Source organism: Clupea harengus, chromosome 25, assembly GCF_900700415.2.
Source record: "Clupea harengus chromosome 25, Ch_v2.0.2, whole genome shotgun sequence".
NCBI classification, from domain to species: Eukaryota; Metazoa; Chordata; class Actinopteri; order Clupeiformes; family Clupeidae; genus Clupea; species Clupea harengus.
Window position 1 is genome coordinate 7817594 of NC_045176.1, and position 22512 is coordinate 7840105.

General features: G+C 41.3%; 2 protein-coding genes across 4 annotated transcripts; both read left to right on the plus strand.

The window, feature by feature from the left end:
- Nucleotides 1-2529: 2529 nt before the first annotated feature.
- Nucleotides 2530-4280, plus strand: LOC105900456 (inhibin beta C chain). The gene is made up of 2 exons (XM_031562797.2): nucleotides 2530-2962; nucleotides 3358-4280. Exons 1-2 carry the CDS (start codon nucleotides 2566-2568, stop codon nucleotides 4146-4148), a joined length of 1188 nt encoding a protein of 395 aa, XP_031418657.2. The 5' UTR covers nucleotides 2530-2565; the 3' UTR covers nucleotides 4149-4280.
- A 3929-nt stretch (nucleotides 4281-8209) lies between these two features.
- crtc1a (CREB regulated transcription coactivator 1a) lies at nucleotides 8210-21834 on the plus strand. 3 transcript variants are annotated; one of them, XM_031563081.2, is made up of 14 exons: nucleotides 8210-8449; nucleotides 11471-11587; nucleotides 11829-11966; nucleotides 12138-12199; nucleotides 12672-12766; nucleotides 12981-13066; nucleotides 13150-13193; nucleotides 13780-13985; nucleotides 15206-15345; nucleotides 15635-15865; nucleotides 16585-16689; nucleotides 18163-18249; nucleotides 20317-20497; nucleotides 20651-21834. In XM_031563081.2, exons 1-14 carry the CDS (start codon nucleotides 8324-8326, stop codon nucleotides 20866-20868), a joined length of 1836 nt encoding a protein of 611 aa, XP_031418941.1. In that variant the 5' UTR covers nucleotides 8210-8323; the 3' UTR covers nucleotides 20869-21834. The 3 variants fall into 3 exon arrangements, with proteins under 3 accessions (XP_031418941.1, XP_031418942.1, XP_031418943.1); XM_031563082.2 differs by having other exon boundaries at nucleotides 20678-21834; XM_031563083.2 differs by lacking the exon at nucleotides 16585-16689 and having other exon boundaries at nucleotides 8212-8449.
- The last annotated feature ends 678 nt before the right edge of the window (nucleotides 21835-22512 follow it).

Sequence of the window (22512 nt, forward strand, 5' to 3'; positions counted from 1 at the left end):
TCACACGGTTTAGTCTAGTGCCAATATTTTTTTTCTCTCTCACACATACAAACAATCCATCCACCATACCACCCCCTTGATCTGATTATGTATATTGGATTACTGAGTATTGAGGAATGCATAAATCACAGTTCACTGCATTTTAGACCTCTTGTGTTATGCGCTGTGAGTTGCTCCAGGGCTGACCCAGTAGAGTACGAACAGCACTGTTAACATGGATCACTTGAGTATGAAAACTGTAGCTGAAGTGTTTGCTATTCTGCAGTGTATTCCCTCTGTATATATATATACTCTCTTAGGGAAGTGAGAGTAGGGGATTCACCTAAATTCTTTCCATCCTCTCAGTGCCATTAAGACTGTTTTGCACAAATTAACACCAACAAGAAATACATGCTGAAACTTGCAAGACAATACAGCCGTGCATCGAAAGCTGGAACTCAGCCGGGAATTATTCCCATTTTAATGAAGTGTTTTGTATGCACTCTAGATGTATTTGTTGGAAATGAAAGCATCTACTTAACCCTTCAGCGGTTATGTCACACCCGTGTGTTAGAATGCTGTAAAATGAACATTCTATAGAATATCTGTGATGTCTGCAGAAACATCCAAGATATCATGGAGTTTTGATGAATGCAGTTTTTTAATGGGATGTTCAAAAGTAAAACCGCTGAAGTGGGACGACTTGAAAGGGCTGCAAAGCGATAAAAAATGTACAAGCATTTATCGTGTACCACTAGGGGGACCTACATGGCCACTGTACCAGAGCAAACATGCAGGCAGCTGCCCCAAGTACATGGGGTTTTTCCTACGATTCTAATCCTAAGTAACAGATAGTTGGCAGTTGGCACATTCAGATAAATCCAGTTTAGCCATTGAACATGGCTGTATAAAGCTTAGAAAAATAGGATAGGGGAAACACCAGTAATATTTCCTGTCGGCAAGCATACATATGATTAATGTAATTTGGAGCAATGAATGCCACAAATGGCAAAGACATGTGTTGAGGTATGTGATAGGTGAAAATTCACCCTAGTTACCTCAGGACTCCGGAGCTGCATATAAGTATATTTATTAGACAGACAACAATTGCAATCGGGCTCACTCCCAGCACAAGGCTGAAAGTGAAGCAATGATAAACACATCGCACAAGGTTTATATAGACAGAAGTTGAGCGTTCAGCAGGGATAATCACGTGGTGGATTTCTCACGTCCGAGGCAAGGATGGAAGTTTTGCAAGCTTGGAAGAAGCACAGTTCGACCCTTCTTATCACTTCTGGTCTAAACATGCTCTTGTACATATGCAGACTAAGTGGCACCTAATAATCTTAGTTACACACACACACAGAAAAGCCATTTCATAAGCACATGATTCATACATTCTTAAGTAATTAACAGTGTTTGCAAATTATCTCCATCAGTATGTGTTAGGAAAGTTGTACAAGAGTGTGACACTGACTGCAGGCTTTGTTTGCACCCCAAAAGAATTCCTCATGGGTGTGGTTAGCACTTTATCTTTTGTCATGTGATAATTTTTTTCAAAGTTAGCTTGAGGCTTTAAATTGTCATTCTGACAAAGCCAGTTTACTCAGTATGTCCTGTCATAATAGTGAAAAACAAAAGGTCACATTCAGGCTTGAAGTGAATCATCACACTGTACCTTTGACACACTCTCACTTAGGATTCTCGTGGTCATTATTTGATGACTCATACTTGTACTGACAATTATATACAGGCCTTCCAGGATTGTCTTTGAACAATGATATGGGAAGGGACAGGGTTTTCCCTATACTTAGGTGTTATAATGAGGCTGAGATCAAGTTAGGGAAATATCTTTAATATTTGTAAGGGGCAGTAATTAATAGCCCTGCTACAAGCAATAGAAACTATCAGGAAAATTCTATTGGTCTTAGTGGTGATAATGGGAATTGTATTTGTCTCTGTAATGGTCTCTGTTGATCTCTTTTATAAGGGGTTTGGTATTTCATACATAGTGGATACAATTAACATTGTCAAGGGAAACCAATGGACTAGCTTTTTATGGTATTTTTCCAGTCAAGGTGAAGGTCTGCTTTTTTATCAGTCTACTGAAGGTTAGGAAAACCCGAGTGAATCACCAGCACCACTCCAGGAGTGATGTCAAAGATTGCAATTGTATGGGTGGAGACACCAAATTCCTGTAATATTGCACCATACTTACATAAAAGGAAGAATGAGAACAGCAACTAGATACAATTATTCAAAAGTCAGCTTTACATGTTATAATAATGCTACAGTACTATTAGAAAAAGTATGGTCAGATTGTATTTATACTATACATTTTTCAATCTCATACGGTATGTGTGTGCTGACCCTGGACCCCATCCTTGGTGTGATAGCTGGTCAGTGTTTACACACAGGTGCCTGCCTGCTACTTACTGACCTCTGGGCATGAAGATGTTAGTATTCTAGTTAGGAAACGAGCCCAGAATAGATTCATTCAGGAGAGCAAACACCTTGTGGCCACTGTGGTTTGGTAAGCAGGTGAAAAAAAACAACAGTCAAAAGGGGTGTGTCCAGCACCTATAAATGAAAAAGCATGCGTGGAATTTCATTTATACTCCCAGCACACACACAGAGAGAGCCACACGCGACAACCCTGCCATGCTCAGCTCAGCAACCCAGTACATCCTGTTATCCCTTGGAACCCTCACTCTCTGTTTTGGCCTGGTTGAGTGCGGGGCCCACAGGCAGCTTGGAGACACACACAGGGCCCTGCGGCTAGATGCTCTGAAGGCCAGTATCCTTAGCTACCTGGGAATGGACCGGCCGCCAGAGCTCATGGCCAGAAAGTCTGAGCAGGAGCTGGACAGGATGTCTCAGCAGTACAGAAAGATGCTGCAGCAGCTCAGGGGCAACTCCACTCAAGAGGAGAAACTCACGCAGGGCACACAGAGAGTCTCAGTGACCATCCTTCCCGTCTCTGGTAAGCTTTATTTGCCAGTGAAGTAGTGTCGGTAGGATCTGTTCTGAGTCTCGTTTACTGTTCTCTGGTTTTTTTTTGTGTGTGATTCCATGATTTTTTTTTCAAGGTTTAATAATTGGTATAATATCCTGTGCATCACATGTAAACTATCTAAATCAAATAATTGAAAAATCCTCAGTGTAGTTATGTGCACATGTAACATGAATATTACTAATTGGGAAACTCACCTTGATGGGTTATTTATTTATTTTCTTACAAGCTGGTACATTATTCTTTCAAATTCAGGGCCATAGACTGTGGATTTGCAGTATTTTCTGACAATTTTCAAGGAATGGCCATGTGAGGGATCATTACTTAATTACTTGAAACATAAAAATGCCAAATTCATTTCAAAACTTTCTGTTTTCTTCCAGTGGTGCCAGTAAGTGTGCAGAAGAGTGAACATCACATACATCCCACGGCTCACTGGTACAGGGCAGAATTCCACAGAGCCTCCTCTATGGGACCAGAGCAGGCACTGGTTCAGGCCCAACTGAAGCTTCACAGCGCTGACCCTGGTGGCTCACGCACCAATCAGAAGATTCAGATCGACATATATGAATCTCGAGGAGGAAACATACTGCTCCACCACGTGGAAAAATTTGTTATAAAAAGGCGATTTTCCAGCAAAAATGTGACACTGGACATAAGAGCTGCGGTTGAGAAATGGAGGGTGAGGTCTGGTAATAGCACTTTAACCATTGATGTCGGTTTTAGCATGGGAGAGAGGACAGATCAGACTATCCCTAAGATAACCTTAGAGCTGGACATAATATCACACGATGGAGAGGGAAAACCAAGGCAGGTCCGGTCCACGAAGGAAGAAGGCTGCGAAGAAGGAAACAAGTGCTGCCGAAAGTCGTTGAATGTGTCTTTCAAAGAGATAGGCTGGTCTGACTGGGTTGTGGCACCCAGCAGTTACAACATGTACTTCTGTGATGGCTCCTGCCCCCACAACTACAAGCCGGCTAGCATGCACACGCAGGTGAAGTCACGCATGCATCACATGACCAAAGGGGCCACACCCCGGCCTTGCTGTGTGCCGGCAGCCTATGAACCTATGATCCTCATGCACTATGACAGTCGAGGAAAGCTGAAGCTCTCACCCTTCAATGATTTGATCGTTAGCAAATGCCACTGTGCCTGACCCACTTTGACTGAACAAGACTGAGAGAAAAAAATTAGTATTTATTATAGCAGTTTAACCCCTTAAATGGGTGGCTTTCTTTTTTTTTAACAATAGATGAAGAAAAAACAATGTAACCAGTTTGGTAACATTCCATTTTTTTTATTTTGTGTTGTTATAGTTGATATGGTAAAATATCATTGTCAACATACTTGCAAACTGCTATAAGCCATTGATGTTCAAACATCTTTAAAGGATAGATATGAATTATTTATTGTTAATTTATTGCATTAACCTATTTCCTGTAATATTTGCTGTGTTAACTCTGTTACAAAAGAACATATAATTTATATTTACAAACTTTAGGGTAACTAAGGTATTGTTTGTCCCTTGTCATTTCAAAATTATAATGTGTATATTAAAATGACATTGTATATAGTCTGCTTTAATAAAAAATAACATTTTGCAATATGTTCTTGTCTTACATGCGTATTAACATGTGCTTAATGACATAAATGTAAAGGCCTTTTCAAATGACAACTAACAACGCTGCACACATTTTTCTTTAGTTACCCTCGTGGGACATGACAGAACTTAGTCAAATATATATTTCACAGTCCTGGACTGCAAATTGCCATAAATTACGATATCATATTTCAAAGAGGACATACTGAAATGAAACATGTGGATGAATTAACTACAATTACAATAAAGAACTTGGCTCAAATTCACAACAGAATTCAAATTTCGGTTCGGTTCCTTAAAAATCTTAGAGATTCAACCTTGACACATTTAATGCATATTGTAGTCATTTCATAACTTTACAGACCTCCCAAAAATGTCAGGTTGGGTCAGTTTTTTCCCTTTTGAGCAATAAACCATATACTCTGATAAGGTATTTCAAGGTCAGGGTGTACCGCCACGCACTACCTAAAGATACAATAGATATGAGAGTCTCTGTCTCAATACAGCAGCCTTGAAACAATTAATACTCTGGCCTTGACTAGAAGATGAACGGCCTGCAGGGCACTCAACTAACTAACAATTTCAATGTCCTAGAATGCCAACTTTGAATTCATAGTTCCTAGTATTCTTAACAGGCACTATAGTGAACTATGTTATTGCTATAAAAGGCAGGCATGACACAAACCCTATAAAGCTGGAATGGTATCTAGTGACTAGCAGGATCTTCACCTGTGGGCAAGAATAAAGTTCACAGACAAAACTGAACACTCAAAAACATATCATAACTCTTGGCAGATACGACAAAGGGTGTGACAAATTTGCAGAGTCCAGGAAACAATCAATCAATATGTTGGCACATACAAATAAGAAATTCAGCCATCCTCATGAAAGTACAGTTATGTCCGGCACCTCCCTAACCTCACTTGGGTATACACAAATGTACATCCTCTGTGTCACCAGATCGTAGTGACGATGGAAATGCCCTTAATCTTCAGCTTTGAAAGGCCCCGTTACCACCCAAAGTATACAATTGGATGTTAAGGTCAAATCATCAAGCAATATTAATCTGTTTTAAATAGGTTTAAGTGGGAGAGAGCCAACATGAACGAGTTATCAGGTACAAAAGATGGCTTTGGAAAAAGGGTAAAATGTTTTTTTACCCACAGCACATTTTGATAGTTGTGAATAGATTGTCACTTGTTTTACATTTTGTGGAGATTTTGGATGAGTTCAGCCTCTGAAAAGAAGCTGCAGTGGTATTATGAGCTGTCTCTGTTAAGTTTCATAAGGATGCCAAAGAACATGGTTTCACCTCCTTCAGGAAAGAAGAAGTGAAATTCATCTCTTCAGCTATTTTTAACAGACCCAAATAATAAAAAAAAAATACATTCCTTCACCTATATGAAAATATATTGTGGTACAAAAAAGATTTCTCTCTTGCTTTCAGAACTACCACTCAAGGAGGAAAGGAAACACAGGATTGAGAAAAAAGAATGAGAGTAAAAGGAATAGGAGGGAAGAAAACATTTTGATATCTCTCTGAAAAATAACCCTTGAATAGCCATTTTTCAACCATGTGGCACAATGTAAACATCTTCCTCTGTGTTGTCTGGCTGACCGCAGTAACTGAAGGAGGGATCGTTGCTATAGATTGCGTCATGTTCTGGATCACACTGCACGTAAAGGTCACAAGGTTCAGCAGGGCTGCTGGGAGAAAGGGGATAGTCAGCATGGGTTACTCAGGGTCTTCCGATCACAACCCTTATAATGCAACATTGGCAGATCCGTCAGTCATGTGGTCATTCACTAAATACATGCCAACTGAATATGGGGAATGTGGGCAAACCCCAGATGAGTGTACTGGGCATTCCACATGTGGCAACATAGATAAGACATAATTAAACTTTAAAATAAGCTCTTATATTGCATCACAAAATGAAAGCAGTCATCAAATCATTGCCGTGTCATTGCTACAATAAAAACGTGTTGATTATAACTGTGAAACGAAAGTATGTACAGCATGATTTGTCATGGTGATATAGCAAAACAAAACTCTTTTTACCTGTGTGAAGCCAAGTCCATGTTGCTGTGTTGATCTGTTGCAATGATATCTGAAGGCCTCTTACTAAAGTTTTCATATACTGGGCTTTCTGAGATCTGACGAGAGCTTCCAATCAATCCAGGGTTCTGGGATCCCGCAGGTTTAGAGTGTCGACCCTCCAGGGTTTCACGTTTCGATTTCCTTTGCCGAAAGTAGAAATAAGCCATGCTTCCTATGACGACTGCCGATACCACAAAAAACAATGGCAATCCCACAGCAAGGCCACTCGACTGGGATCCATTGGGATAAAGATTTGTAGAATTGTTCGATGTGTCATTTGAGGCCATCATCTGTACGTGGGGTAGGGGGAAACACTTACTTCCAGTCTCACAAAACAAGTTTAATTTGAAAATGCCTTCTGTACTGATATGACCTTATGTGAGTTTTTAAATTACACGATTTATCACATCAAGTATATTTAAGACAAGGCTCTCTCTAACATTCTGTGAGACAGTTTACACTACTAAAAAGTACTAAAAGTAAGCAAAAAGGTACATTTGCCACTTACCATATCAGGCATGCATGTGGAATCCTTGTGAGATATTAAGGGACTGTGAGAGACTTTGAGGGTAGAGGAGGGGGGGAAACATTTGCGGAAATGTCCCCAATTATGCAAACAGCTCTCAAGTTCCCTTTTATATATATTTATAAAAAAAAAATATGTGTGTAGTGGATTCCAGCCAAATGAACAATACACTTACATATTTACTGATCACTGTGGCCATACCTTGAAATCGTTGGCAGCTATCATGCAAGCATTTCATTAAAAATGTACATTTAGAAGAAAGTGTATAAGATATTCATGATGAAAGTGAAACTGTCTCAACACATCATCTAGAATCCCACACAGGAAGTCTTGTGAAGTTGTGATGACCTCAACAAAACTGGGACCTCATTTCTTAAAAAAAAAGACACACAAAGCAACGGTTTTCATATAGTTTTATGATGAGGGCTCTGAAACCCAGCAGAACTGTGGAAGCCATTCTGACAATAGTCAAAACTGATCATATACCCCCCCCTGCTGTTTCTAGCTATTAAGAGTGAGCTGATGAACCCACATTAGGGGACTTGACACTGGATAATAGCCTACCCATTATTTTGTCTTATAGGCTACTGTAGGCAATGTGAATAGGCACGGTAGTAGGAAGTTGTCACATCAAAACCAACTGCTGCTGTTGGTAGATTTCGTGACGATAACCACGTACTCGTCATGTCAGGCATTTCAGAAATCCACATAGAAACGTAGTGCATTATGTACATACGCCCCTGGTTCGTGTTGCTGGCCAATCAATAATATGTTGTACACAGAGGTTGCGAAATCAAATTGACTGATAAGAAATTATCTCAACAATGTTGACCATCCTTGTGATTATTTGAATGCTGTGCCCAAGCATACAAAACCTAGATTGGAAATGAATGGTAACTGGAAAGATATGCTTTAGGTATAGGTTAATTCAAGATTCAACAAAAGTGACAGGGCCAGCATCACAAAAGGTAGCTCCCGTGTTTTAACCTGAGGTGAGAGTGATGGGGAATGCGGACTCTCCAGATGTGCGTGTTAACTACGCCCACGCGCAAGGACGTGGGCACGCTGTGGTCATTGAAGGAAAGCTGAGTAGAAGAGTGGAATATGGCGACCTCAAACAATCCGCGCAAATTCAGCGAGAAAATCGCTTTACACAACCAGAAGCAAGCGGAAGAAACAGCGGCATTCGAAGAGGTGATGAAAGACCTGAGTATTACCAGGGCAGCAAGGGTAAGGGTGCATAATTTCTCTTTTACGACAGCCAGTTAGCCATGGCTAGCAGGCTGTCAACTGTGCAGTTAATGAACGATAGGCTGCCGCTGAAGCTAGCCTGGCCGAGGGTAAACAATAACAAACGTCCGTCTTATGATCGCGGATGCTCGGTAGTGATGTTAACATTCAGTGTGAACAGAACATTTGCATAGTATTTAAATGATCCCGGGTCGTTAACACAGATTGTATTTCCACCATGCGTACGTAGTGATGGATCTGCCACTAAATCCCAAACCAGTCTCGCTAAGGATGGTGCACGGATGATTGACAGGCGTCATTTGATGTGTTTTTTTTTTTTCTTATTCTGCAAATGGGCTAGACAGCAGTCGGATTTACGGCGTGCCGCATAATCTGTTGTCTGCAACAACGAATCTAGGAAAGCCTATATGCTATGCTAGTCTACACAATCATGGCATGTAGCTATAGCTCACTATATTTGCACATCGCTGCCAATTCAACCAACGGGCAAGTTTGTGACAATATTTTTCAAGGATGTCAGTCTAATTATTGGTCAGAGTCGGCATAGCTTCCCCACACAGCAACCAAGGTGTGTCCAGATTAATTTTTGTGGCCTAAAACTAATCCTCAATTGTAGCAATCAGCTAACTTTACGCCACCACATATTTTAGCCACACTTGCAGTGTATATGCTGTATAAAATAACATAGCATGTTTCAATAAACATCAACTATGTATTTTTTATTTTTGTAAAGAAATTCATTTGTTCAATTCCCTTAAATTCCTAAGGCTTTTTTGATTAATAATATCACTACTGGAAAACCTATTTTACTTTTTCTAAATGTTTGCACGTTTTAAAAAGTAGGCAAGTGGCCTCAGAAGGTGATTCTTTGATGGAAATAAAGCAGGGTGCACATGACAAGTGTTCAGCAAGGATATGCATATATCCTTCTATTCTATTTGAATATCATTGCAATGGTCACTCGTAAGTGAAAATGGATCAGTATTTACATGTCACTGTTATCCAGAAGGCACAGTAGACACTTGTGAGAGACTGCTTTACAGTATTTTCTTTTTATAGTCTGTGTTTGCCACTTGGATCTCCCCCCCCCCCCCCCCCTAGAGTTTAACCATGAAAAATCTTAAGACATTTAACCAAACTGAGCTGCGCACCATTAGGCCCAATTTGAAAATGGTGACCTTTAGACTATTCATGAAACAAAACTCACATGCCCAGTTCTCATAATACAGCCATTGCACTAAAAGCTGATAGAAAATCTGTGGTATATTCTGATGACATCCTTGCCGTCCTGATATGCTTTTTTTATGGACTGGTGAAATAAGCAACTATAAGTTATACTCTCCATTTGTCAATTATAATTGCTTGACTTAACAGTGGCAATGGCATAAGAGGCTTGTATCTTACTTCATAACCGACTTGTTTAATTAACGCAGCCTTTTAGAATGGTCAAAATGTATACATTTTGTGTGATGGCAGTATCATTTGCTAAATGACGTGCAGAAACATCAGGGTGAGCCATTATTCATCATCATTTTCAGATAGTGACTGTTTTAATTTATGCCGTGACTGTAGTTAGTCTTGTGATCAGAACTATTTGTGGAGTGTCAGGTCTAGCTTTTGAAATGATCATGTGTTTCTGTGTTAATTTTGTTTCTTTCGATATCTTTGTTTCTTTGTCAAGTCTAGCTTTTGAAATGATCATGTGTTTCTGTGTTAATTTTGTTTCTTTCGATATCTTTGTTTCTTTGTCAAGTCTAGCTTTTGAAATGATCATGTGTTTCTGTGTTAATTTATTTTCTTTTGATATCTTTCTGCAGTAAATAGCCTATATTATTTTGATGCTACAGTCACTTAGCTAGAAGTTAAAATAGGTGAGGCCTAATTGATTTAATACAGGTGTTATTCTGGCTATTATACTGGATTGCAAGCCCAAAAATAGGAGAGGACCATTTTGTTCAGAATTTTCCATGTACAAAATTAGCCAAACCATTTGAAAGACTCTGTAAGAGGGCTGGCAGTGGGCACTTCCTGTCTCTAGAAGGTGTTCCATTGACAAGGTGAAGACACACGAAAATATGATTCATTTTGTGGAGATTTTTTTTGTGAACACAGCTGTAGCAATCTGCATGGTGGAGACCATTGCCACTTCTATTCTGGTGTGACATTCACAACTTCATCAGTGTGCTTTGATTGGCAGGGCTACACACGTGGCTTTAATGACACAGATACATTTTTTGCTGTAGTTCATGTGTCATGACTCTCTGCTGGTTTACAAAAATGTAAAGCGATTCTGACACGTTATATACAGTCCAAATCTTGCCGGTCTGTAGACTCCTCATGCATGTAGACCTTGTTGTTGTGGAACTTTTACTGGTTCATTTTTGGTAGGCTTACATCATTTCTTGTGAAAATCTAGACAGAAGAAAAGCTACAGCCACGTTAAGGAGGCCATTAATAGACTACTTAAACAAAGAACAATTGACTCTGTACCTTGAATAAAGCTTCATAATAATGTCACACTTATGTGAAGCTGTGGGGTAGCGTAGAGCTAGCAGTTATGAAGTGGTCGCTCTGATAACCCTAGCATCCAGCCACCATAATCTCCAGCAGCCTCCAGCAATCTTACACCAAAAATCACAGAATACAGCTTTAATAAATGACATGTAATCTACGAAGAACACACCCTCCAAAAACACAGCTGTCATGTGACGCCGATACTTTGATCGCAGTACAAAAGGAAACAAGGAAAAAGCAGCATGTGAGTTTAAAAAAATGACTCGATGCTCACGTGGATCTGCAGGTTCAGTGTGTGTGCTTCAAATAATGCATTTTTATTTCACTTTTTATGTGCTGTGGTCTCTGATTTTACGCGAGAAAACCCTCTATTAAATAGTACAATTTGCCCTAGAGCAGATGTGCACAGGGGCACCGTGCCTCAGGGGTGTGCTGAAGTGGTTGATTTACCCTTAGTCTTACTCTTACCCTTACTTACCCTTGCAGTTACAGTTGCAGAAAACACAGTATTTGCAGCTTGGACAGAATCGAGGGCAATACTATGGAGGATCGTTGCCAAACGTGAACCAGATTGGAAACACCACCGTTGATCTGCCATTTCAGGTGATCTCACAGTGGTAATTAAAGGTTTTAGTCTTGTAGTGTTTTTGTTAGACATGTAGGTTTTTTCAAAGGCACACTGTAGATTTTCCTGCCTGCTTACTTCTGTATCGCCTGCATGTATGGATTTTCCTTCAATATAGATACGCTAAAATCATGCATGTTTTTTTTTTAATAAACCTTTTGTATTCTGCTGATTTTGCAAATGTGATGTGTAGTTAGAATGCTTTATTGGTCTTTACAGACGGCATTCCCAGGTTCAGGATTGGATACAAGCCGGACTAACAGACACCATGGCCTTGTAGACCGGGTTTACCGAGACAGGAACCGAATTACCTCCCCACACCATAGACCCCTCTCAGTTGACAAACATGGCAGACAGATATCCTTTTTGAAAGTTAAACAAAAAAAATGAATGTAATGGTATAGGGCCATCGTCATTTGCTTGCTTTCATTGTGGTGTTCTATTTAATGGTAGGCTGTCTTACTTTTCATTACCATTAAAACTGTCAATCCACGTTTTTGCTGGTGTTCCCTTAACCTGACCCCTCACATCGGAAGCTGCCCTTATAGTGCTGTTTACCTGTCACCCCCACCAGACACCAGCTGGAGAAGGTGAAGACACAGAGTCAGCCAACGATCAGATACCATATCACATAACCGTTACTATCTCTGTTTACTGAAGGGGGTAGTTTGCCAGCATCACATAATGCATGATTCCCACCTGCCTAAGATGAAGTTGAGCAGCCCACAATGCTGTTAACTCCTTGCAGCTGTAGCCTGTGGATTTAGTAGATGTTCCCGATTAGTATGGCTTTATTGTGTTTATCAGTTCATATTATTATATTTATATGGATATACAATTTTTTTCATATTGAATATAGAGCTGGAAGACTTGAATCTATGTCTAAAACATAACTGATTGTATCTGAAATGAATAGTGCTCGAATGGTGTGCCTGCAATGTTATGGAACATGCGTAAAAGAAGCAGTCTCACTTGCAAACATCAAAGCCCAAGAGAAAGTGAATTCATCTAATGGGTGTCTCACCACTCTGCTGACACGCATGATCATTTCTTCTGTTGAAGGACGAACTCAGACTCGGCTCTGCACCAAAGCACTTTGAGCCCTGCTTCACAAGACAAGTTTGCCGGAGGATCACAAGACTTACAGCCAAAACAAGGTTCATAAAATATGGATGGATTTTTTTTTTAATACGACTCTTTTTATTTCTGGTCTCAAAGACCTTGATTTCGTCTATGTAAGATGTATCCACCATACAAAGGGGTACCGATGGTCATAATCATGTGTTAGTCCTTCAGATATTAATTATGACCAGCTTGTCGGTGTCTCTGTATGTGTTTCCTTCATCACTTCCCATCACTTTTCTCTCTCAGTGCTCCTTCTGACCGTGCCAGGGACAGAAATGACAGAAGATGATATGGAGAACGATGAACAGAACAATATATGGGATAGCAAAAAGGTAATTTTGCCTAAAAAAATAAGATGACCTTTACTTTTGTTTTGAGATGTTTCACGTGTTCATTGTTCTTTCATGCAACCTAGAATGTTTCCTCGAGGCCGAAGCACTGCAAAGTCCCTGGGATCAAGTAAGTCAAAATGAATGGCCTTGCCAACGGCAACTCTGCCGTCAGTTTTTTGCTGTTGTTTTTGCCAGATGTAATATATCTGGCACTTAAGCATTCACTGCACAGTAAATTATTCCATACAGAGATCTGCGTGAAACTTGTAAGATGAGATATAAATTAAATGTTGGGTAAAAGAAACGGCCAGTGATTTAGCATGATGGTCTTGTGTGTTGTGAAGAGTGAGGCAGCACATGTAGGGTCTCATACAGACAGACAGCCTGCCTGCTCTCAGAGACCTGCTCTCCTGCTGGTGCTCACAGCGCTGCAGCAGCTCAGGCTATGGAGCAGATCAAAGGCTCAGGGGTCAGCAGCTGTGGCCTCCCCCAGAGCAGAGCACTGACTGAGGCAGCATGGGGAGCTAATCACGTGGCACATGGCGTTTCACTAGTGATGTTATGAGAAATAATAGTAAAAATAATATTAATAATACACATATGTTATATATATATATATATATATATATATATATATATATATATATATATATATACGTGTTTGTACGTATTTCTGGGACAATTAATAATTTCTTTCTTTCTTTTATTCTCAGCATATTTCCATCTCCAGACCAAGAGATTAACAACTCTCTCATCCCTGCCACACACAACACTGGTGGTTCATTGCCTGACCTGACAAACATCCAGTTTCCCTCTCCCCTGCCCACTCCCCTGGACCCCGAAGACTCGGCGTCTGGCCTCAGTGCCTCCAGCAGCACGGGCAATCTCACCCTGGGCTCCCACACCTCCACCAACCCAGGTACACGAGACGCATGTCTCACAGCGCCTCTTTCTCTCACCCTGGGCTCCCACTCTAATGTGGGTCTTACCTCCACCAGCCCAGGTACACGACAAACATGTCTCACAGCGCCTCTCTTTCTCTCTCCCAGGCTGCACTACCGCTGCTGCTGCTGCTAAAGGTTTTCACCCATCACATTTCAAGTGTCTTGGAAGAATGGGTGCAGGGATATAGCACCCAGATAGCACCTTGGACAGGTTGTGTGGGTCAAGGTTGATCTCTTTCAGACATTGTATTCCCTAGATTTAAACAGATTAGCAGAGGTTCATACATTTCGGCAGGTGTAAATTCAGAAATCTGGATGCATTAGAATCCAGAGCCCTCAATGACACAAAAACTTTGATTCGAACCTACATGTTACCTGGCATGGGCCAGATCATAAATATGCGTACTGTGGCGCCCCCTCGTGGCAGGTGGAAATCATTGCACTTGCTTTAGTGGTGAGTGGCAATAAGTGTGGCGCTTATAGTCCTTATAATTATTTATTGCTAGTTTTAGGTAAGAAAAACATAAATACTAATCAGATAGAAATCAAATACAGAAGGGTTTCAGCTGGCTCTCTGCTTAAATTGCGCATAACAAATACTCCTTATTTTCTAATAGCCTTAAACAGAAACATCAGCATAGGAATACACTGTTCTGCACTGTTCTTAAGTTGCAGTCATTTGAATTCTTCATAGCCTTACTCTTAACGGTCAGCATGACACTGCACTGCTCTGAAACAATCACATTAACATGATCTCCTTAGCTTTGCTTTAATCTAATGCATGCATCTACCAGCACATCTTGCTCTTAGGGAAAATGAATGTCTGACCTTTTCATAGTTCGACAGATTAACTTTCACTACTACTCTAGACAGCTCCAATTCATTAAGTTAGGTCTATTCTCGTCTCTGTGACAGTAGCCGTCCTCATATGTGCACTAAATGCAAAGTGCACGTGGCAGCAGCAGCAGCAGCAGGCTTCCCCAGCGTGAAAAACATTGCTCCAGGGTTTGGAGTTATGCCGATTTTGAGGCTGCGCTTTCTCAGTGTGTGTGTGTGTGTGTCAGTGTGTCAGTGTGTGTGTGTGTCAGTGTGTGTGTGTGTGTGTGTGTGTGGCTTCAGTCGACACCAGTCTGCCTCCTTTTTGTTCACGAGCTGCTGTCCCTCAATAGTCGTGTCTGCTTCCGTCCCTCCCCAGGCGTCACCTCCTCGCAGCCCATGACGGTGAATGTCCAGGGGCAGCGGGAGGGCGTGGTCCCCCTCATCCTGAACACAGACCCCAACCAGCAGCCGGCTCTCCAACAGCTCTCCCCAACACTGTCGCCCACATTCGTTCAGGTCACACACATAATAATAATAATACTTTAATTTTATATAGCGCTTTTCTAGGTACTCAAAGACGCTTTATATACATACATGACTCTGGGTGTTCCTCATTAATAAGCTTCTTATTAAGATGTGGAGCCCTCATTAATCATTTCTTAATAGTTTCTGTCTGAGCAACCTGAGGTGGTAGTCAGTTAAAGTGTAATGTACAGTTGAAATGTATACTGAATGTTACACATAGTGTAATGTAAGGTAAAGTTATGAACGTGCTTGTGACTCTGTCGTCTGCCTTCCCTGACAGGCAATGACAATAGACGCTGTGATGCTGGAACAGCACCTGGCCCAGTACACGTTCTTCAACCAGTCGCAGATACAGCTGGTGAGTGGCCAGCAGCAGCAGCAGCAGCAGCAGCAGCAGCAGAATGCAGGGCTGACCAGGCTGGTCCAACTACCACCTCTCTCTGTAAACGCCACCCTAACACAGCAAACCTTAGGCCAGACATCGCCCTCTGGTGGCGTGGACCTCAGTTCAGTGAGTTCGCAAACATTAAACATTTTTTGTTTCAGCCTGTGTTGCTTGCGATTAACTACTTCTCTCCTCCAAGATGTCTTCCATTTCAGTGCCCCATATGACAGAACTTATTCCTGAACTGCTTTGATTCTATTTAGGTGTGAGTGTATTGCGAGTGATTGTGTCAAAGGGTGTGTGACATCCTAAAGCTAAATGTATGATTTTGCTGTGAGAATAAATTGATTCACAGTGCAGATGTGTCTAAACTTCAAATGAGTTTAGTATAGATAATTACCACTGAAGCGCCTACTGATCACAGAGAGAAAATAAGTATTCTTTTTCTTTAGATCTTTCAAAAATGGAAGTTCAAACAAAATCCCTTGGATGAAGTTATTCCCTTGGAATAAGTCCTTCATGCCTTACAAACGGTGATTTTTGTTATCATTTCAAGCAATGGTCTTAAACGTTAATTGTGAACTATGGAGGCTGGATATCGAATGCGGTGCAGGTCAGGTTAGTGTGCTTTGTTCCGTGGCGCCACTGGTGTATATCTTACTGCACTGTTACCATAGCAAGGAGGATGATGAGGAGGAAGATGATGAGGAAGATGATGATGAGGAGGAGGAGAAGGAGCACAAAAATGCATATGTCAGGAGGACGTGCCACGTGACCCTCGAGTGACCTCACAGGCTCCGCCTTGTGGGGCTCCGTCAGTCTAACTGTCATATTATCCCGTATAGGCTTCCACCCTCCATCAGTACCGCAGTAGGATGGGTTCTTCGTCCAATCAGTCGCCAACCTCCCCCATCTCCAACCAAGGCTTCTCTCCTGGGGCCTCGCCTCAAGTAAGGGCGGCTCCACCTCCACCCCCAGCCTCATTGTGCTCCGTTGTTTTGTGCCGAGCCGGGCTTGGCTGCTCTCTGTCCAGCTGCTCTGTGTCAAATCTCCCCATCATGTCTCTGCGTCTGACTGATCGCGTCTGACTTCTTCGCTGTCTGTGTCCCTTTGTAGTGTACTGGTTCCTGGCAGTGTTTTGTGAAGGGATCCTGTCTGGGGTTGGCATCCATATTTAAGACAGACATAGTGTTCACCAAGTATTTGAATAAAATATATTTATAAAAGTGATACAAATAGATTTTTTTTTTTAGTTAACTGAGTTATGCTGCTTAGTTTTTTACTTGACTGCCCATGGTCCTCTGTGAGCTCTCATGCAGTGGCTTTCTTCAGACCATTTGTTTAATATACTAGTGCATTTAATTGTGAAATACATTCTTCCTGCTTCAAGTCATGAGTTATATGGCAGTGTGCTACGGTCTATGCCATTTTGTGCCTTTTCTGTTTGACGATCTTGGTGAGTTTGCCTAAGAAGTCCAACCAAACTCAAGAACCAAACTCAGCCCATACTTACTCCGGAAGGTAGTCCAGAATAGTTCATGTTGAGATTCTGGTTAAGGCACAAATATGGCAAATTTGAGTAACTTTTAGATGCATACAAAGTACCCTGGACCAAACCATAATGCCATACCTGCTGTTGCACTGAGAGTAAGGCCCATAGATATAATATATCGTAACCGTAACGGTCACAGCGGCATGCGTGTGTTATTGGCTACGTTCGCGTTGTCATGTTAATCTATTATTAAACTTTTTAACAAACTGGCCGATAACCGACGTAGCTACGCTATACTACAAGTACTCAGACCATAACACTGCCAAGCAAATGTATGTGACATACAGATGTGCTAACAATGCCTTTTTTGAGAACTACGTTTGATTCTGTGCTTAGTTTGTGATATTGAAATAATTTCATCTGCCTCCTTAAATCTCTGGGACATACATTGTTGTCTTTCCTTTATAGGGATATACTCCACAGTCCAACTCCAGAGCAGCCTGTGGCAGATAGCACTGTAGGACATCTTTAGGAGTATTTATTACAGGAACAGTATAATATGTAGTATGCTTACCCTCATTGTGTAACCAAAGCTATTGTGAAGGCGCACACCAGAGTGTTCTTTTCCACTTCCTCTTTTGATGATGCACTAAAAGATTCCACTGTTATTTGCCTGAATCAGATCTGTGTTTGTTTATTTATGTGTTGCTTCTGTAAAAGGTGATCGTGAATGTTTTGAGCTGTGGACCCATGTGGAGACATGTTTCACCAAATATTTCTGTGTTTGCCAGCAGTGAATCATTGTACAGTGATTTGGAAATCATCGCTCATCTCACCCCGTGTCTTCCCTTTTGTGAATGGGGTTCCCTTTTCATACCATAATTTGGAACGTTTGCTGGCAAGTCTCGTGATGATCATGTTTTTGTTGTAGCACTCCTCCATCCTGGGAAGTGTCTTTGGCGATTCCTTCTACGACCAGCAGATGGCCTCCAGGCAGACAAGCGCTCTCTCTCAGCAGGTCAGTTGAGAAACATTCAAACTGGATTTTTGTTGTAACACTCATGCAACCTGCAAGCTGATGCCAATGCCATTGTTTTATCTTCAGACACATTTTGTTGTGGTATTCTGGTCTGCTCTAGTCTCTGAGTGTTGTGATATGAGATATCTTTAGGGGTCAGGCTAAACCTCTTCTTTCCTCCTCTCCACTGGAAGATTTGCTGAGCTGCGTTTCAACTATCGGGCCAAATAGAGCTGGAGTGTGCCAAGGCTAGTTGCGTTTCCATTGTCACTTCTGGGGCTTGATAGAGCTTCATCAGGGCCTCTTCAGGGCCTCATCAGGGCCTCATCAGGGCCTCTTCAGGGCCTCATCAGGGCTTCCTCAGGGCCTCATCAGGGCCTCCTCAGGGCTTCCTCAGAGCTTCCCCAGGGCCAGCAGCATGGGGCTTTTGGGCTGCCATTTACTGTAGCCAACTTGTATGGTGTAATGGTGAAAGGTGGGGTTAGAAGAGCCAGGTAAGAGAGGGTTGGCAGCAAAACAACAAGATATGTATATGATATATGCTTAACATATAACTAAAAATGGAGAATCGTTGGAGCTGGTCAGCACGCAAAATCATAGATTCATATTTGGGCTGATAAAAAAAGTGCAATGGTAGCTTGATCAAGTCGGGGAGAACAACCAACATGATTGTAATACTTTTGATAGGCTTAATGATTCAATTGATTGGCATGAACGCTGAGAAGTTTGAAGTAACATAACTGTCAGGGTACTAAGGCTATCAATTAAAATGTATGGTTAGAAATGACCAAACAAAAACCTGATGATGTTACAAACATGAAGCAGGTAGATTATAGAAACAGTGTAGAACTATTGTGCACTCATGGATATAATTTAAACACATTTCAATACTAAACACAGCTGGCTCAAATGACCACAATATGTATGGATGTGTAACATGAAATTCAGATTGTATGATGGTTAAAGCTAATCTATTGCAAGGAATGATTAGCATTAGCATGCTATGCTAACCCATGGTGTTCTTTAAAGAGAGGCCCTTGCTGAGGGCCCATATCCAGGGGTTGCAGAACAGTACTGGTTTGTGTGGATATACACTGGACTCAACTCACAACCTCAGACAAGGGCGGTGCTAGTAAGGAGGTTAGCACGTCTCTTATGGTGTTAAGGAGTGAGGTTTACTCACTGCACCAAGGTTAATATAGTTTTCTGTTTTCAAACGTGTCCAGGCCCAGGGGCCCATGGTTTCATAATCCGTCCATGCCTTGGATGGATACGCCTTTCACCGTCTTGAAATGACAATGACAATTCTTTTTTTTTTCTTTTCTTTTTTTTTTCATTCGTTTTTTAGCAATCATTCTTAGTTAACTTTACTTTTTTACACTACACTGTCTTCAGGTCAGTTATTTTATTTCATGAAAATGTCTCAAAACCATTAGTTTTCATCTTAGTTTTAGTTTACGTTAATAACCCTGGCTACTGTTGCTACTGTTACAGCTGCGTCTTCATGCTACCTGTGTTGTGGATGGCTAAATAAACTTCTATTCCAGTACAGTTTTAAGCAATAAGAGTCTGATGTCTGTTAACGTTATGTATTGTTACACTTTATTAAAGTGTTGCTGTGCATCTATCTAACCATTTGCTCGGTGGCACTTGACAAAACACTAGCAGTTTAAAATGTCTCTGTAAAGCGGCCTATCTTGAATTAATTCTTGTTTGTAAAAGGGGTGGGATATGACAACATAATTTGGGTGGGTTTTAGGGCAATACTACGGAGTAGGAGAGCAAATGTTTTTTATTCTTGTGGCTTGAGGCTCCAGGCTATTAGCCCTGGTTGGCACGGAGATAGCCCTGGCGCTATTGTGTGTGTAGTGTGTCACAATCATATTTGGTCAAGGCTTTTGTATACGTTCTCTTATTTAAGAAGTACCATGGAACAAAGGCAGGAGAGTTATTTCTACTGGCTGCATTACCCAGATGAAAAGGCAGAGCTCCTCTAGGATGTGTTGCAATGGGTACTCCTACAGTGCGGTGCAGTGACACGTGATGCGGCTCTTGCTTCATTCCCAGTTGGAGCAGTTCAACATGATGGACAGCTCGCTGAGCTCCAGTGGTTTGTACGGACCAGGCTCCACTCTCAGCAGCTCCCAGGCTGCCCTCCTGGGCCTCTCGGGAAGCCACGGCAGCCTGCAGGACTCCCAGCACCTGGGCTACAGCAGCCATGGCAGCATTCCCAACATTATCCTTACAGGTAATTCCCTCCCTGGCATTTCCCACAACACACTGCAATGATGATGAAATGATAAAGTAATGACGATGATGGGAATAATATTTGTTTTGATTTTTGGGTTGCCAGATGTTTTAGTGTAGTTAATATTCCCCTATGTACCTCTGCTGTTTGCAGGTGACATCTCCATGTCTTCATTGACAGGTGAGGCTCTGTCCAAGGAGCTGGAAAACTCCCTAACGTGCGACGACAGCTTCGACGCAGACTCTCAGTTCCCCTTAGATGAGCTCAAGATAGACCCTCTCACGCTGGATGGCTTGCACATGCTCAACGACCCAGATATGGTGCTCACTGATCCAGCCACCGAGGATGCTTTTCGGCTGGACAGGTTGTAGCTAAGTGTGTGCTTTTCGGATGGGATTGAAGGGTTGGTCAGGGGTCCATTTTGCAGGTGTGGGACAGGAATACAAAAATCTTCTTGGCTTAGTCAATTACAGCAGCCTCCTCTGCCCTCCTCCTGTCCCTGATGATACGTAGTAAATGTGCACTGGGAGTCTGTTGTCGCAGAGATGGTTGGCCTTCGAAATGGTTGGCTGCAGAGGTAGTAGGGCAGAGCTGTTGGATTTGAGATTTTGGTCTTTTGAATATTCACACTCCCCTAAATGAGGTTTGTTTTTTGTGCATCTTAAAGGTGGAAAAACACTACATGGTAATGCCTCATTTCAGTTTTTTTTTTTTTTTTTGTCACAGAAAAGACCTGTTTCATATTATTACGTTATAGTGTCTTTTTTTTGGGCTGGTGCTTCGTGTTTCGTTTTGCTCGTTTGCTGACCGTCTAATGGCAGAAATGTACGTTTTTTGACAATGTGTTTTTGTTTTAGCTTTCTACATTTTTATACTTGTTTTTTTTATTATTTGAAAATACGACTTATGTGGCAGCATCACTGCTTAAGGAGTACTAACCCTTCCCATGTTTCTGTTTGTGTGCAGGTGTATTCTTTCAATAATCGAAGTATTCTTTGATCTGTCGGTACTTGTTGCCGGAATGTCATAGTAGAAAGATCCTTCATGCTATGTTGGTAACAGTATAATGACTTGGCATTTCATTGTTGTAGTCGATGTATATGCTTTAGTGGAAACCTGGCCTCGCTGTGCTGTAGGTGAAACATTGTAAAGTGTTTGTACGAAGATCTAAATACATGCATCTGCTCATTTAGGAAAATTGTTTCTAATCGACCGTATTAACGTTCAATTTACACAATGTCTGATGGGTCATCGGGGGGGGGGGGGGGGGGGGGGAGGTTGCAACTGTGTTCATCATGAAAATTCTCGTTCCAGTCCACAAACATGTTTTGTCAAAACAAAAGAGATTACGAACTGTCACAACTGTCAGTAGTAAGACACAAGAAGTGCAACCCCTTTATCATCAAGGACAACTGAATGTTAGAGTGGCATGAAGTCCTCAAAGGAGTTCACAGAGAATAGCATATTCTCTTGATTGATATCTATGGAAAATACACAAAAGGAAATCTTTTTCACTTTGTCACTGTGATTACCATACTCTGCCTTATTTCAGCAAGATGCAGTTGTTCCCGCTATATTTTGTGATATTGTCTGTGTTTGAAAGGTCTCTAATGTGTGTCATACATTTATATTTTTTAAAAAGTATATTTGTTCATGTTTACATATACTTAAAGATGGAAAATCTAATACTGAAAAAAACTGTGTCTGTTGTAATATGGATAGAGAGTGATGGGGAGGGTTATTACTCTTGCAGGATAATCATTTCCATATTTTTACATGTTTAGTTGTGGGAAATTAAATATTGCATACTGTATTTGTGGCATTTGGAGTAATTTATTATGTTTTATGTGTTTTGTGATCTTTTTGTAGTATCTATGCAAAGCTTATCAAATCCGTGTAGATAAGCCTATTTGAAAGCTTAAGAAACAAAAAATCATGCAGCTTAACAAAAAAGGTTTTCGAACAAACCAAAAAGCATCCTTTATTGCATGCAGTGTCCCCCAAGGTCCCCTTTT